Source organism: Capra hircus, chromosome 16 (assembly GCF_001704415.2).
Source record: "Capra hircus breed San Clemente chromosome 16, ASM170441v1, whole genome shotgun sequence".
Taxonomy (NCBI): domain Eukaryota; kingdom Metazoa; phylum Chordata; class Mammalia; order Artiodactyla; family Bovidae; genus Capra; species Capra hircus.
This window is the reverse complement of record NC_030823.1, coordinates 64,849,148-64,867,228: the sequence shown is the minus strand read 5'-3', so window position 1 is coordinate 64,867,228 and position 18,081 is coordinate 64,849,148. Positions and strand designations below refer to the sequence as shown.

General features: G+C 38.1%; 1 protein-coding gene across 2 annotated transcripts in view; it reads right to left on the bottom strand.

Moving 5' to 3' along the window:
• Window positions 1-18,081, bottom strand: part of SWT1 (SWT1, RNA endoribonuclease homolog) — a 102,380-nt gene that overhangs the window by 17,406 nt on the left and 66,893 nt on the right. For both annotated transcript variants that reach the window (XM_018060724.1, XM_005690975.3), the window contains exon 16: window positions 16,690-16,821. In XM_018060724.1, the coding sequence (XP_017916213.1) occupies window positions 16,690-16,821 (132 nt within the window). The remainder of the gene's footprint in view (window positions 1-16,689; window positions 16,822-18,081) is intronic.

The window sequence follows — 18,081 nt, the reverse complement described above, 5'->3', positions numbered from 1 at the left end:
CAAAACTATAAGGAAGCAAATTTCAGTTGTTTATGCTACCCAAGTCTGTACTATTTCCTTATGGCAGCCCTAGCATATGAATACAGCTGACATCCTAAATACTGTTGGCTCAGCTTTGAGGAGCCACAGATCTCAAGATTAGGAGCAAGATGGACCACTTCCCAGAATGTGAGACTGATGTGGAACTGACTGAGTAGTTTATTGCAAAACAACTACTTTATTTGCTTTGCTTCATGGCATTGTATTTCCTGCTAAAAAGTAATCTTACTACTTGAGATGGTGTTGCTGGAGGCCAATTCTAGGCTTAGCTCTAACAACATACTACAAGGGGCCAGAAGTATGACAAACTAGCTCATTCCTCTTCTACTTAGTGCTGAGACCCCTATCAGGCTTAACTAAGTCTTCACAACTAAGTCTTTGAAGAGTATGATGCCCACTATAAGACCAGATACTGCAGTTAAATCTGTATAACAATCATAGTTACTCCTAATATCTTATGAATGTTATTTCCTAGCTGATTAATCCCACCTCATTACCAGGTACTTACTATCTTTCCATTGTAACACGGCAAATAAGATCTCTCTAGATCAAAAGGAAGGAAGAGAGCCAAGATAAGAGCCAAGAGCGAAAGAAAGATATGCCTGAGGTTCCATCTACTGCTGGATGATTTCAATATGTGCAATCAGGGCTGTGACACAATTTTACTACTGCCTTACTATAAGCACATCTCCCTATAATAAAGAGATTGTTTATAAAAGATCAAAAATATGAGAGAAATGTTCTATTTAGAATAATTCTGAGGAAAAAATGTGAACAGTAAAAAAACTTGCAATACATGCATTTAACTAATCAAGATTGAAAGAGCTTTTAAAATGCATTAGACTTTTTATGAAAAGAAGACAAACCAAATCACAAGATAACACCTCATACCCATTAGGATGACTAAAACAAAACAAAACAAAACAAAACAGAAAATAACAGGAATTGATGAGGATGTGGAGAAAATGGAACCCTAGTGCACCCACCACTGGTGAGAATGTAAAATGGTATAACTGCTATGGAAAACAGTATGTGGTTCCTCAACAAAATTAAAAATAGAATTAACACATAATCCAGCAATTCAACTTCTAGATATACCTCCAAAAGAATCAAAAGCAGGGACTCACAGAGATATCTGTATGTCCACGTTCACAGCAGTAATACTCATAAGGGCCAAAGAGCAAAAGCTACCTAAGTGCTCATCAAACACGCGCATTACCATATGTAAAATAGATGACCGGTGTCAAGTTTGATGCAAGAAGCAGGGCACCGGAAGTCAGTGCTCTGGGACCACCCAGAGGGATGGGGTGGGGAGGGATGTGGGAGGGGGATCCAGGATGAAGGGACGCATGTGTACCTGTGGCTGACTCATGCTGATGTGTGGCAAAGCCATCACAATATGGTATAATAATTAACCTCCAATTAAAATACATAAATTTAAAAATCAATGGATAAACAAAATGTGGTATATACACTTTCCTGGTGCTCAGACAGTAAAGAATCTGCCTGCAATGCAGGAGACCTGGGCCCTATCCCTGGGTGTTGGGAGGATCCCCTGGAGGAGGGAATGGCTATCCACTCCAATATTCTTGCCTGGAGAATTCCACGACAGAGGAGCCTGGTGGGCTACAGTCCATGGGGTTGCAGAGTCGGACACGACTGAGCAACTAACACTTACTGAGCTTTAAAAAGGAAATTCTGACACAGGCGACCAACACGGATGAACTTTGAAAACATTGTATTAAGTGAAATAAGCCTGTCACAAAAGGACAAAAACTGCATGATTTTACTTTTAAGAAGGGAAACTTTAGCAAAAAGGCCTTTCTGAGAAACCGGAAGATTTAAGAATTACTGTAGTGAAAGGGTTAAGAATAACTTCATGTATTATTATTACAAAATTACTTTTTTTGCTGTAACTCTGAGTTTATTTATTATGAATGGCTTTATCTTTTCACATATTATCTAAGAAACATTTATACTGACATTATCTAACTTTTATACTCACTTGACCCATTGTTTTCTCAAGGAAATTTCAAACACAATCTCTTCCCTTGGCTTTGTGATCTCCTACAGTTACATGATGTCCTTCTGCTGTTTCTAGTCTTTATCTCAAAGTCCCCTTGGTCGACTGATAATTAAAATCTGCCCCTACACTTTTATGAAATTAACACCAATAAATTCACCAATGACTTCTATGCTGCTCAATCTAATGGACAGGGTTTTTTTCGGCCTGTTGGTAAAACACGACATTATTAAAGATTCCTTCTCTTTTGAAACTCCTTTCTTCTTTTTCTTTTAATTTGGCTGCACCAAATGGCTCCAAGAATATAAGTTCCCCTACCAGGGATCAAACCTGGGTTGTGGCAGTGCAAGTGCTGAGTCCTAACCACTGAACCACCAGGGAATTCCCAGATATCTGTGCTGCCAAGTCTCTTAAACTTTTCAGTCCTTCTGGTAATTCACCTTCAGTCTGCTTTTACAGATCTGCATATTAACCTGGGTTAATCCATGCTGGCTACACAGGCACTAGCCAAATTAAAAAAGCATAAGCACTCTAACACTGTTTAAAGAAAAATGTCTTAGATCTTCTCATCCTGTTTCTTCCTTAGTCCTTTGTTTCCTACTAATTTCCAGTGTGTCCCAGGCTTCTTTCTTGTGGGTGTTCACCTTAAATTTCTAGCATCACATTTGCCCCTTGGGCTTAAAGATAGTTTCATATATCTCTATTATCCCTCTGGTACTACCTAAGGTACCATGTGTACTCATCCTCTAAAATAGTCATTGTTTTCCTTTCTCCTCTCAATCTTAGAAATACTGTTTCCAATCCAACTATGCTTTGTAAATTCTAAGGCATTTCTAAGTTACACAATCAATCCATTAGAAAGTAAAATCTTAAGCAAATCATTTATTTTTAAATGCATCAAAACAACCAGTTTATCTATTTTTTTCCCTATGAATGACTCAACACATTGGGTCTGTGTGTGTGTGTGTGTGTGTGTTTGTGTGTGTGTGTTAGTTGCTCAGTCATGTCCAACTCTTTGGGACCCCATGGACTATAGCCCACCAGGCTCCTCTGTCCATGGAATTCTCCAGGCAAGAATACTGGAGTGGGGAGCCATTTCCTTCTCTAGGGATCTTCCCAACCCATGGATCAAACCCAGGATTCCTTGATCTCCTGCATCGGCAGGCAGATTCTTCACTGTCTGAGCACCAGGGAAGCCCCAATGTATTGGTACATGGATGCTAAGTTCATCTTGACCTAGTCCGGTCCATAAGACGGAAATTTTTATTCAAGCTTTAAGACAGGTCTTCACTCTTCCAAATTACGTGATGTTGACTGTCGGCAGTATCACCTCAGACACAGTTTCCTTTCCTGCTTTTATTACCCCAGTTGTTTCATTTGTTAAAAATTGTCTCTTGGGACAAGACCATCTACCAGTAGAAATCTTTTGGGGATACTCATTTCAACCAAGCAGATTCATTCTCCTCTCAGAAAAATAAAAGGTAGAAAAAGACAGATTTAGAAAAACAGAGGAAGAAAGTGAATTGACTTCTACGGCAAAGATATTTTGTACTTTTGTCAGTCATTTAATATTCTTTTTTAGGCCACCTTGTGAGGCATATACAATCTTGGTTCCCTCACCAGGGATCGAACTGGGGCCCCGTGCTTTGGGAGAACTGAGTCTTAACCACTGGACCATCAGGGAAGTCCCAACATTCTTTTCAATTAAATTTAGAAATTTTCTAAAGTTCTATGAAACCAACTAAAAAAATATCTCTTGAATATAACTAACTTTAAGTTTTTCAGTCAGAAAGTTTAGGGTATTTAGAAGTGAGTTCTCTAGACCAAGACCAATTTCAATAGGTCATTCTGCTAAGTATAAACCATATGACATTAGGCATATGACATTATCCCTATGGCAATGACATTATCCCTGTGATCCTACTTTCCAATGTATAAAGTGGGTGTGATAGTGAAACCCTCCCTGAACCCATAGGTTATAACAGAAACTGTTGTAACAGACTAACAAGTTCTTGAGCTTATCTTGCAGAAGAACAGATAAGGTAACAGCTTCTTAAAAACCCTTCTGCTGACAGCTGACAACCTATTTTCAAGAAGATATAAGATAATGAAATTATATCTTCAAAGTGCCTAGGGAAAATAACTGTCAACCTACAACCTACCCACAGTTAAACAGCAATCAATAACGAAAGCGAAACAACACTTTCAGTCAGAATGAGAGCATTTACCACTAACAGATCTTTGGTAAAAGAACTGCTGAAAATTTTGCTTCATCCCTTATGTTTCTTCTTATAATGCTAACATTGACATTTCTCTTCCTATCAATAGGTAGGGTCTATGGTGGTGCCCCCTCCAGGTCTACGACAATAAGGATGACATATAATTTGAGGCAATGTCATTAAAAGCAATATACTGACCACCTGATATTTTGGGATGATCTTGGAAACCAACCTTCTGTTTGGGAGGAAGCTGAGGCTACAATGGAGATGCTACATGTCCGTGTTCTAGCTGACAGCCAGGATCAGACAGCCTTAGAGATGACTCCAAACACTATTTGACCACAACCACACAAGAGATCTCCAGTAAGAACTGCCCTCATGTGTCTAGTCAAGCCCTAAAACCATGACACAAAATAAGTAATTGGCTATTATTCTGTATGCCAGTAAGTTTTGGGATTTAGAAATAATGGACCCAGAAATGAGGGCTGAGGTAAGGGAAATAACCATCAACTAGATAAACAGCAAAGTACGGAATTTATTTTAAGCTAATCTTCTGGTTGGTTTAAAACAAGGAATTCTTGAACTCCTTTTGCCACTTTTTTCTTTTTGTTTAGTCATACGTTCATTAGCTTTAGAGTGAAGGTTCCTCCTGTAAAGTCCAATGGTATCCCAGTTGAATCAAGAGAGAATATTTTCCATATTTCAGCACAAGAAGAGAGATTAGTACCTCTGTTGGTATAGACAGATAATGATCGTCGCAGCAGGAACTGACCACCCCAAAGACCAGGTAAGATGTAGACGTGAGGTAGAATGTAGAAATCCACAAGGGATAGGTGTATAAACAATGGGACCTTCCTACATGAGTCATTCTGTCTAGGTACAGAAGTACCTAAGTTGAAGAATTGGCAATTAAATTTCGAGACATGGAATTCTATTTTAAGTGACTTTTCAGTAGAAAGTTGAAAATGCATAGGTATGAAAAATGGATTGGCCTAGGTTATAATAAAATATGTCTGCAACTTCCTTAAAAATTACACATTTATGAAATAAATTTAATTCCTGATTAAAGGTTCTGAAAATAAGTTGGACTTTCTTTGCTTTGTTTGAGGACAGATGGTTACTTCCACATTAGGCCCTGAGCCTATATATGTAAGGGAAGCATAACAAATACACCTTAATTGAATGGAACACACTGGACTGAAGAATGTTTCTACTTCATACAAACTATTTTATAGGATCACATCCACTTCTTGTAATCTTTTACAATTATTTCCAAGCAATCTGGAGGAACTGCTGAATGTTTAAAAATAAGGACAGTAATCACAGGACTTCCCTGACAGTCCAGTGTTTAGAACTCCACGTTTCCACTGCAGGGGGCATGGGTTTAGTCCCTGGCCAGCCAACTGAGATCCCTCACGCCACAAGGCATGGCCAAAAAAAAAAAAAAACCCATAGCAATCATGTAGTAGGATGGTCCTATGGTACAGAGGCACAGCACGATACAGGAAATTTCAAAACATTAAAAATCCTTTTTTGCTTCGCCAGATATTCCCATTTTCTCTCCTCTGCTCTTCTAGTCCTTCCAATAGCACTGAAATTAAACTGTGTATATTAAATTCTGTCTGAAATGGCTAAAGTGGCTCCTGTTTTCCTTACTGAGCAATGCCTGAAACAGTACTTTGTTACCAGGAGAAGAGTTATTCAGTTTAATAGTGGAGAAACCAGCACCACTTATTTCCTTTATTCTTGGATCTACATATTCTAAGGGAGAAACAGCATCATACATAGCTGTTTGTCCCTCTCTGTGTTTCATACATTAGCTAGGACAGCACCCTAACTTCATGGATTACAACTGGTATGTGAAATAAGTCTTTTACAGTGTTTACCAAGCTAGTTCCTTAGATGAGTATATGATGAAGTCAGTGAATTCCATGTAGCTAGAGCTGTACCTCTTTCGCTGCAAAACTAGTTTCTTAGTTGTACTGGCTATCAAGACAGTGGCCAACAAATTCCTTAAATCAACAGATGGGGTTGCGGATAGAAATATTGCAGTGCTGCTGCTGCTGCTGCTGAGTCGCTTCAGTCGTGTCCGACTCTTGCGACCCCGTAGACGGCAGCCCACCAGGCTCCCCCGTCCCTGGGATTCTCCAGGCAAGAACACTGGAGTGGGTTGCCATTTCCTTCTCCAATGCATGAAAGTGAAAAGTGAAAATGAAGTCGCTCAGTCGTGTCCGACTCTTAACGACCCAGGGACTGCAGCCTACCAGGCTCCTCCGTCCGTGGGGAGTTTCCAGGCAAGAGTCCTGGAGTGGGTTGCCATTGCCTTCTCCAAATACTGCAGTGAGAGAAGTTAATTCCATATTTTAAAGAAGTGTCTACTCCAGTGAAGACAAATCACTGCTGCCTTCATGATGGAAGGGATCTGAATCACTGCCACTGTGGTTTGATGATTCCTTAGGGAACAGTGCCTTAGCATTTACCTCTTCTGTTGGAAATTTGGGCTCTCAACAGTGGTAGTAGCCAGAGCAGCCTTAATGAGAAGAAGTCCCACATTTGAGCTCAAGTTGGCTGAGAGCCCAGGCTGCCACTGTCCCTTTGCATAACAGCTCACTGACCAAATACTCGGGTGGGTAGGTGAAAAGGTTGATTGATATCCACAGGACAGCCGATCCTGTCCATTTGATTACTGACGGTCTCCTCTGCAGTGGGTAGCCTTTGATGAGCATTCACATGGGAAACAAATATTCTCATACTCTATGCCCATTATACCTCTATGTGCCCATTACACATCTCTTTTCCAGATTTTTCTGTCACTAACTCTCCAACTTTGTACTTTCCAATTTTCCAAACAAACCAGTAGTCACTGTTTATTGATCAACGTTGATTTATTTCCCTGGTCATTTCTCCAACAGTGCACAATTGCAACAGTGAAATTTTAAGTCTCTAGGGAAATGGCAACCCACTCCAGTGTTCTTGCCTGGAGAATCCCAGGGACGGGAAAGCCTGATGGGCTGTCGTCTATGAGGTTGCACAGAGTCGGACATGACTGAAGCGACAGCAGCAGCAGCAGCAGCAGCAGCAGCAGGGATTAGTATTAACTCAGATCTAGTAACTTCCTAAAAGGTTTATTTCACTTCTTCTAGGATACAGTCACCCTGATAAACAAATGCAAATCCTTTTACAGAAGATACTACCTTGTACTCCAATGTGGGGCTTATCAGGCAGTGCTGGTGGTAAAGAACCCGCCTGCCAATGCAGGAGACACGAGACGTGGGTTTGATTCTGAGTCAGTGAGATTCTCTGAAGGGGGGCACGGCAACCCACTCCAGTATTCTTGCCTGGAGAATCCCACAGACAGAGAAGCCTGGCAGGCCACAGTCCACAGAGTCACAGACTCGGACATGACTGAAGTGGACTTAGCATGCATGCATGCACATACTCCAATGCTGTACAAAGTACTCACACTTTTTCAGCTAGTTACCAAAAGTTTAAATAAAATACGCATAAAATACAATCTTTAATATAAAAATATATTTTTGATGATTCTACTTGTTTTAGCTCAACAATTAAGTTGGGGAAAATATATAGCTACGTGGTTGTCAAAAACTAAACTAGCTTAATGTTAGCAAAAAAGAAACATTAATTGGAAAATTTACAACTTATACTTCCAGTTACATTATTATTACAGGTAATTATATGTTGATTCTTAAAGATTTATGCCTTAGTCACAAGGACTGGACCATCAGAATGTAACATAATTCCAGGGGTTTCCAATGTATAATAAATATTTATTATCTTCTATGTAAAAAACATTGTCCTGAGTTGGACTCAACCTCTTATATTACTGGAAACAGTTTTACTGATTGCATCACTTCTCACAATGGGTAGATGGTTTGGCCGAGTACAGTGTTAAAAGTTCTTTAGAGGCACAAGAGGATATTTCTCAAAATAGATTGAGACTAATCCTAGAGTCTAGGGTACACTCTAACTTTAAACCTTTTGTACAACTTTATAGGGAAGAATTAGAACTAATCATCTGCCTTTATCCATACATTCACTATATACTTACTATTTAAGTTAAAATTATTATGATCTCCCTTACTGAGTACCTTTGATTCCCCTTAAACCCCACCATTTCATTTATTTTACTTATGTTTAATCCCACTGATTTAATCAGACATTTATCCCATCTGCTTCTCTGAAAACTGGAATGGTTGGTAGTTTTAGCACTTCTTAGAAGACTTGATAGCAGGGAATTTTCAGTAAATATCAGATCAGTAAGTCATTAGGTATAAATAATCAGTTACAAAACAAAAGGAAAATGTTAAAGTATTGATTTTAAATAAAAACAACTCTATAAACAAATTATTTATCTCCAAGAAGTCATCTTTCTTTGTATTTGACTCTTTGATTCTGGTGTGATCAAAAAGTTTATAATGGGAAACATTTAACTCCATCACTGTTAATAAAACTGGATTTTATTGACTAAAACAAAAGAACATTAACACTGAGAAATGCTTTAAGGGTAACAGGAATAACTGGCATTACAGTGCTGATATTTAGGATAAAAATAAAGGTCCTTATTGCCTATTCTTGAATTATAAATGCTAGGAAGCACACATAAAAGCTTCAGATATTTAAAATGAAATTAGTCATTTTAAAACATAAGTCATGAATGATCTATTACCTTCAATAGCATTAAAGAGAAAGGTTAACTAAATACCAGCTAGTGCTGGATAATTCAGTCAGACTGATATGTGGATGGACATGGAACAACAGACTGGTTCCAAATAGGAAAAAGAGTACGTCAAGGCTGTATATTGTCACTCTGCTTATTTAACCTTTATGCAGAGTACATCATGAGAAATGCTGGGCTGGAAGAAACATGAGCTGGAATCAAGATTGCCAGAAGAAATATCAATAACCTCAGATGGCAGATGACACCACCCTTATGGCAGAAAGTGAAAAGGAACTAAAGACACTCTTGATGAAAGTGAAAGAGGAGAGTGAAGAAGTTGGCTTAAAGCTCAACATTCAGAAAACGAAGATCATGGGAAGATCACTTCATGGGAAATAGATGGGGAAACAGTGGCTGACTTTAATTTTTGGGCTCCAAAATCACTGCAGATGGTGACTGCAGCCATGAAATTAAAAGATGCTTACTCCTTGGAAGAAAAGCTATGACCAACCTAGATGACACATTAAAAAGCAGAGACATTACTTTGTCACACATTACTTTGTCAACAAAGGTCCGTTTAGTCAAGGCTATGGTTTTTCCAGTGGTCACGTATGGATGTGAGAGTTGGACTATAAACAGAGCTGAGCGCAGAAGAATTGATGCTTTTGAACTGTGTTGTGGTACTGGAGAAGAAGTGTGGTGTTGGAAAAGACTCTTGAGAGTCCCTTGGACTGCAAGGAGATCCAACCAGTCCATCCTAAGGGAAATCGGTCCTGGGTGTTCACTGGAAGGACTGATGCTAAAGCTGAATATTTTGGCCACTTGATGTGAATATCTGACTCATTTGAAAAGACCCTGATGCTGGGAAAGATTGTAGGTGGGAGGAGAAGGGGACGACAGAGGTTGAGGTGGTTGGATGGCATCACTGACTCAATAGACATGAGTTTGAGTAAACTCTGGAAGTTGGTGATGGACAGGGAGGCCTGACATGCTGCAGTCCATGGGATCACAAAGAGTTGGACACAACTGAGCGACTGAACTGAAGTGAACTGAACATCTTGCCCACAGCAATTAGTTGAGATGTTGAAAAGTCACTAATTTTTAGGTCTTTATTTTCCACATGTCTTTCAATAAACTTTTGTTTCAGCAATTAACTTAACCTATAGAACAGCCTAAAGAATGTTATCTTTCTGTCAAATGAAGGATCTTTTCTAAATAACCTTTCTAAAATCTCAGGTTGGCTATCAAAACAGATAATATTAAGTTAATAAAATTTTCCCTCAAATACAACTCCATACTCTTTGAAGCTACTATCATTATCAATCAGCAGGAATGATAGATATAAAGTGTTACTCACTCAGTTGTGTTTGACTCTTTGAAACCCCATGAACTGCAGCCCACCAGGCTTCTCTGTTCATGGGATTCTGCAGGCAAGAATACTGGAGAGGGCTGCCATTTCCTTCTCTGATAGATATAAAAAACTGCTGTAATTGTAGGATTCTTTATCCCTGGAATTATGCATGGCTATATCAGTGTATGTTTTGTTCTTATGTTAAAATGGGGTAAGAGAGTAATAGGAAAATTATTTCTTTTGAGACTTAATAAGAAAATATATATGTAAATAACACATACACAACCCCAAGCTTTGTGACTGGATTGTAATTGTTTTGGAAAACCAGCTCTATAAAGTATTTCAAACCAAAGCCACAGGAATGTAATGGATGTTACAAAGGTTTTGAAGATTATTAAGCATTTGAAGATGATAAAAATTAATCATCTTCCTTTCCTAAATTCAAGCAGAAGTCTCTTTTTCCAAAATCATATTCTGTGATCACAAATGAATGCCCATACAAGATAAGATTATGTCCAAGACACCATTTGGTACTCAGTCTATATTTAAAAACCACCAAACCAAATATGACAACTAGAAAAAAAAAATCTAAGCCTAAGAGACAAGAATTAATTAAACTTTGGATACCCCATCACAGAAAAAAATTCCCTCCTCTGCAGAAAGTGCCAAGTTATTTATAACTCTCTCCCATAAGACTCCAAATATGAGACTGAGAAAACATTCATTATTTCAACCACTTCATCCATGGATACATGCGCTAGAAATCCAGAGTTCATGAAACTGACATAGAAATACAGAATTTTACATATTAAACCAAGTGATAAAATGAATATTCACACTTGAGCATGATCTAGTTATAGTTTTGAATTCAAATGCTACAGTTGGGTTTTTTTTCTTTTTAATAATTTCAACCTTATTTTATAAATAAGGTGGATTATATAATTAAAAATCCAGGCAGATTACAATTTCCTAGCCTCACTCTCCCTCTGTCCTCTCCTCAGCTTCTAAACTAGGCAGATCACCACCTACTCCACAAACAGAAAAACACACATTCATTGTTGTTTTGAGTATTATCTTTCAGGTTGAAGCTGCACACATTTATAGTATGCCTCAGATTTGCATTACATGACTGGTTTAGTTGACTTTGTAGAGATGTCGATTTAAGCACAGGACATGTAATTTTTTTTTATTAATGTATGGGTTTCCCTGGTGGCTCAGAGGTTAAAGCGTCTGTCTACAATGCGGGAGACCTGGGTTCGACCCCTGGGTAGGGAAGATCCCTTGGAGAAGGAAATGGCAACCCACTCCAGTACTCTTGCCTAGGGAATCCCATGGACAGAGGAGCCTGGTAGGCTACAGTCCACAGGGTCGCAAAGAGTCAGGCACGATTGAGCGACTTCACTTTCACTTTCAGAAGTTTTCTTAGTTCTAGTATTTGCCATGTGACTCTAATTAATTTTGCACTCTAAGTGAAGCTTTATAATTTTCATATCCTAAGCAAAAGGTTTTTGTTATCTTGAGAATGACTTGACCAATCTAGACATAAATTCACTAAAGTATAAAATGAGACTACATAGTACTGACCTAAAAAATAAATCTTACAACACTTTGTCTACATGGAAAGAATACTGACTGGTTCACTAGTGTTTATATAAGAAAATATTAACAAAAGTGCTGAAATTAACCCTGCTGCTGCTATTGCCCTATATACATATAAAAGGAAAGATAAGAAAGAAGCAATTTCTAAACCAAATAAGTTAGTTAAGTTCACTCTTCTACCCAAGAAAAAAGTGTGCAGAAAGTGCAGAAATCAGCAACATTCCCATTCCTTCAACTTTTACCAAATTAGGTATTCCGCATCCAACTATATAACTGTGTGGACAACCGCTAACACCAATATTTTCAATCTTAACTCACCATAATGATGCTTAGAATTCTATCAAAATTAAAATATACAGTTAATATTTCAAATTAAACATCTCAACTTTAAAGAGAAAATAAAGACTAACACTTATAAATATGTTACAGTTTAAAAAGATTTTCACATACATCATATAAAGAAGGCATGAGTTATTCTAAGAAAAGAAATAGCAGCTTAGCTAGAGTAGATGACATTAGTGAAGGCAGCTACAAACTCAGTTCAACATACACATTTTCATTTACTTCTTTAACTGAAGGACTTGATTAATAGGTTATTTATTACCAGTTCCTAAAATAACACCATAAATGATCTGCTCTAGTATGAGACATGGGTTCAATCTCTGGGTCAAGAAGATCCCCTGGAGTAGGAAATGGCAACCCAGTCCAATATTCTTCCCTCGAGAATCCCATGGACAGAGAAGCCTGGCAAGCTATATTCTATATAGAGTTGCAAAGAGTTGGACACAACTGAAGTGACTTAGCACAGCACAATAAAAAGAAACAGAGCTGACATATATTCACTGAGCATATAGCTCAAAAAAGGAAACTATTTCATTTTAGCAAGCATCCAAAATGTTAATGAATTTGCAGTCATTACAAATTTGAGTGTATTTTTCAATGTTTACACTGAACTACTTTAAAATATTTTAAGATCACATAACACTTGACAAAATAATATAATTATTAACTTTTAATACATTTTGATTCAAATGTCCATTGTCTGAACAGTTAAAAAAAACCTTGCAATTTTAGCAGTTTCTGTTGATTAATAAATACTTAAATCGGCAAACTTTTTAATCATAATGCCCTCTACTGGTAGCTCAAGAAGTTCTGATATACTTACTATAGGAGGTTGGATTAATTTTTAAAAATGTGTTCCTGTACAAATTGCATATAAATCTCTTGGAAAGTTTGTTAAAAATACAACTGTTCTTCTCTACAAAATATCTACAGATATTGAAGAGATTTCAGTAAGTCTGAGATAGGATCTAGAACTCTGCACTAATAAGCAGAGAATCATTGGCTTGATTAGTTACACCAATACCCAATTTTTGAAGCCCAGTAACTTAATGAAAAGCTCTATGCTTCTTTTATAGACAGAGACTGAGGCTCAAGACAATTTCCCCCAGGTCACATGCTGAAAACCAGCAGAGCAACCAATACTTCCTTATTCCTTGAGGTGAAGTGAAGTCACTCAGTTGTGTCTGATCACTGCAGATGCTGACTGCAGCCATGAAATTAAAAGACGCTTACTCCTTGGAAGAAAAGTTATGACCAATCTAGATAGCATATTCAAAAGCAGAGACATTACTTTGCCAACTAAGGTCCATCTACTCAAGGCTATGGTTTTTCCTGTAGTCATGTATAGATGTGAGAGTTGGACTGTGAAGAAGGCTGAGTGCCGAAGAATTGATGCTTTGGAACTGTGGTGTTGGAGAAGACTCTTGAGAGTCCCTTGGACTGTAAGGAGATCCAACCAGTCCATTCTGAAGGAGATCAGCCCTGGGATTTCTTTGGAAGGACTGATGCTAAAGCTGAAGCTCCAGTACTTTGGCCACCTCATGCGAAGAGTTGACTCATTGGAAAAGACTCTGATGCTGGGAGGGATTGGGGGCAGGAGGAGAAGGGGACGACAGAGGATGAGATGGCTGGATGGCATCACGGACTCGATGGACGTGAGTCTGAGTGAACTCCGGGAGATGGTGATGGACAGGGAGGCCTGGCGTGCTGCGATTCACGGGGTTGCAAAGAGTCGGACACAACTGAGCAACTGAACTGAACTGAACTGAACTGATGTACACTTAAAGCAAAGAGTAACACAACTCAACCAGCTTTAAAATTCTAGTGCTTATTTCTTTAGGTACCGTTTTTGAAAGCAGTACATGCTATACCTTCTCAAACATGACTCCACATAAGAATCATCATGGGAGTGAACAAAAATGCTTACACACAAGTCCCACTCCTAGCGATTCAGATGGAATAGGTTTAGGGTTAGTGCCCGGCCTTTTTCTCTTTTTTTAAGCTCCCAGGTGATTATAATTGGCCACTAGGGCTGAGCACCACTTAGGCCCATTGGTGCTCAACCTTTAGTGTGCACAGAATCAGGACACAGACCACCAGGCCCTACCCCTAGAGTTTTCAATTCAGTAGGCAGGGCAGGGTTTGAGAATCTACATTTTTAACAAGTTCCAGGTGGCTATGATGAGGCTGGTTCTGCGTCCACACTCTGACAACAAGTGGTTAAGCACACTGGCTAGTGGTCCTCAACATCTGCCTACACATTCGAATCACTTGGAGAAATTTTTAAAATTGTGATAGCCAGGCACACCCTCAGAATCAGAATCTCTGGGGTGGGGTCCAGGGGACAATATGTTTAAAGCTTCTAAAATTAAGAAGGGTTCTCTACAGCAAAGTCCATAAAACCTACCAAAGGATGTATAGTGATTTTCTCAGTGGGTAATATAGTACACAGAATTTCCATAGCTTTTTGGACTAGAAACACATCTGTCATGGCACAGAACAGCTCTGGATGTGTGAAATACTAGCCCACAGGATAAAGTTCAAACTGCTTTATGAAGCTGAAAAGACATTTCCCTCCAACCCCCATCCAGTCTCATCTTTTGCCAAACCCTCCCTCCCTCCACTGCCTGTGTTCCTAGTAAAATATTAGTAACTCTCTATTATAATTATCTGTTTTAATGTGACTGTTAGCACTATTTCTGCAAGCTCACTGGAGTCAGAGATTGCTTCTCATTTATCTTTGATTCCCCAGAGCCAAACATGATGCCAAGCATAGGTGGTGCTCAACAAACATTTTGTTTAGTAATTGAAGTCAGATTAATATCTCTACTTTCTATAGAAAAGGTAATATGTCAAGCATGGCTTTTATGCAGTGTAGCATGTGAACACAGCTAAAATAAGAACCGAGTATTTCTTCTTCATAGAGCTACTTTTATGGAATTTTATTGCCTTAAATTAAAAAAAAAAAAACCTATGTGCACTTAAGAGATGAAATTTAACTTAGGATCTGCCCCCTCTTCAGTCAGTAACTTAAGAGTAGCAAAAAGCTTTGGTAACCTTTCATTCTAAGAATTATATTAGCCAAGTGATCCAAAAAGAGGTACAAATGCTTCACACATTAATGAGATGATGTTTCCAAAAACTCTTAAAAAGAAATAAGCAAAATCAAAAATTGCTGTTGTTTTAAAAATCCAAGTTTTTAAAACTTTGACTTGTTAAAATCACATCAGCTTTTGGTTTTGTTTTTTAATTGGTAAAGAACAGCATTCTTCTCAGAGCAAGCTGTATGTCTAATTCAGATCAAGCAATTTCGGCATAAAGAAAAAATAACTGCAAGTAATCTCCTTTAATGCCACAAAAGAAAACATCTGACTTCACACTAGAAAGATGGCATGGTCACTCCTATACCTTTCCAGAACTATGTTTTCTATATACTTCATAAATATTTAATAATCACATACGAATTAAGTCTCAAAGCACTGAAAGACTAAGTTGCTCCTCAAACTTTCTCAGTTTGTAGTACTGTGAGACTGTATTGGATGAAATCAACCATACTAACAAATATTAGCATGTTTTTTCTTTTAAAGGGCAGTGATAATTACCTTAGCATATACTACTTTTTATTCTGGAGGAGGAAATGGCAAACCATGACAGTATTCTTTGCCTGGAAAATTCCATGGACAGAGGAGCCTGGTGTACAGTACAAGGGGTTGCAAAGAGTCAACACGACTGAGCAACTGAGCACTCACACACATTCAACACGTAATTGCTGAGTGCCCATTATATGCTGGTGAAGACTCTTAGGAGTCCCTGGAACTACAAGGAGATCCAACCAGTTCATCCTAAAGGAAATCAGTTCTGAATATTCATTGGAAGGACTGATGCTGAAGCTGAAACTTCAATACTTTGGCCACCTGATGTGAAGAACTGACTCATTAGAAAAGACCCTGATCCTGGGGAAGACTGAAGGTAGGAGGAGAAGGGGATGATAGAGGATAAGGTGGTTGGATAGCATCACCGACTTGATGGACATGAGTTTGAGCAAGCTCTGGGAGTTGGTGATGGACAGGAAAGCCTGGTGAGCAGAAGTCCATGGGGTTGCAAAGAGTCAGACACGACTGAGAAACTGAACTGAACTGAACATCACGTGTCAGGCACTGTTCTTGGAGCTACAGTTATGCAGTAAAGACAAGTTCCTTATGAAGCCTACAATCTAGCCAATTTTTTTCTAGAAAGGAAAAAAGTAGATACATTTTTGTGGTTCAGATGATCAGCTGAAGCAGGCATTCTCTGCAACAGAGGGAGACAAGCTCAGTCTAAAAGCTACTAGTTTATGAAACTTGCTGGAAGACTCCCACCAACTCTGAAAAAGCCGATAAGCCTAAAAGAAACAGTAAAGTAAGAAATAAATGAAATCTTAAAACTAAGTAGTATTTACCTCTGAATTCCTTCCAGAATATCTTTAACAGCTGCCATTAACTTTTGAAGATATACAAATGCTTCTTCAAATGATGCTATCTTTGAAGACGTCAGAGTTGAATTTGAATCCAACCTTTGAAACACATCCATGCTAAAATAGAAAGAAAAAAAAATGCTCATAGGTACACACGCATATTTACTGTAATTCAAGTGTTTCGACTTCGAATGCATAAAATAATGTTTATAACGTATAGCTCATAATGTTGATCTGTTTAAATGAGAAATAAAAGAAATGTCCAGACATCCATTCATGCAAAGAATAGGGGTCAACAACTATATAGGTCTAATAGAAAGTAATACTGTAAAAACTGTGTGAATAATGTTTCACTTTAAGAGACCATAAGAGATAGAAGGGAAGTAATGCTATCAATCCATATTCAAGTCAGTACGTAGTAATAACCGTACTCTCATATACAAGGATGAAGAAAAAAAAAATCACACATCAGACTTAGTTTGCTGAAACTGGATGTTATAAATGTTCATATACTTTGTTCTGATAATTCCAACTTTAGAAACAGGCATAATTAATAACTACCTCAATGTCCAACAATATTTTTAAAAAGTGTGAAGTAGTAATTAGCTACCTGATGAAATACCAAATAACTGTTAAGATGAGGCTTATGCCATCTATGAAACAGAAAAATTAAGGTAAACAAAATGTACTCATATAACATTAAAAAATCATATAAAAACTCAAAACATATGTTGTATGGGTTGAACACTGTCCCCCCCCAAATTCATGTTCACCCACAACCTCAGAATGTGACCTTATTTAAAATAGGATTTTTGCACATGTAAGTTAAGTTAAAATGAGGTCATGCTGGATTAGGGTAGACACTACCCTATGTGAAGACAAAGGTAGAGACTGGACTGGAGTGATATATCTACAAATACTGCTGGCAGCTACTAGAAGCTGGAGACAGTCATGGAATAGATTCTCCTTCAGAACCTCCTAAAAGAACCAACTCTGCAGACACCTGGATTTCAGACTTTCTAGTCTTCAGACTGTGACTGAATAAATTTCTGTCATTTTATTTTTCAATATTTTTATTGAAGTGTAGTTAATTTAGAATGCTGTGTGTATGTCTGCTGTACAGCAAAGTGATCCAGTTATACATATATATGTACATTCTTTTTAAATATTCTTTTCCATTATGATTTATGATTAGATACTAAACAATAGTCCACTGTGCTATATAGTAGGACCACGTTGTTTATCCTTTCCTTATATAAAAGCTTGCAGCTGCTAATCTCAGCCTCTGAGGGTTGTGCATAAGTACTCTAGGACTTCCCAGCTGACTCGGTGGTAAAGAATCTACCTGCCAAGCAGGAGACAAGGGTTTGATCCCTG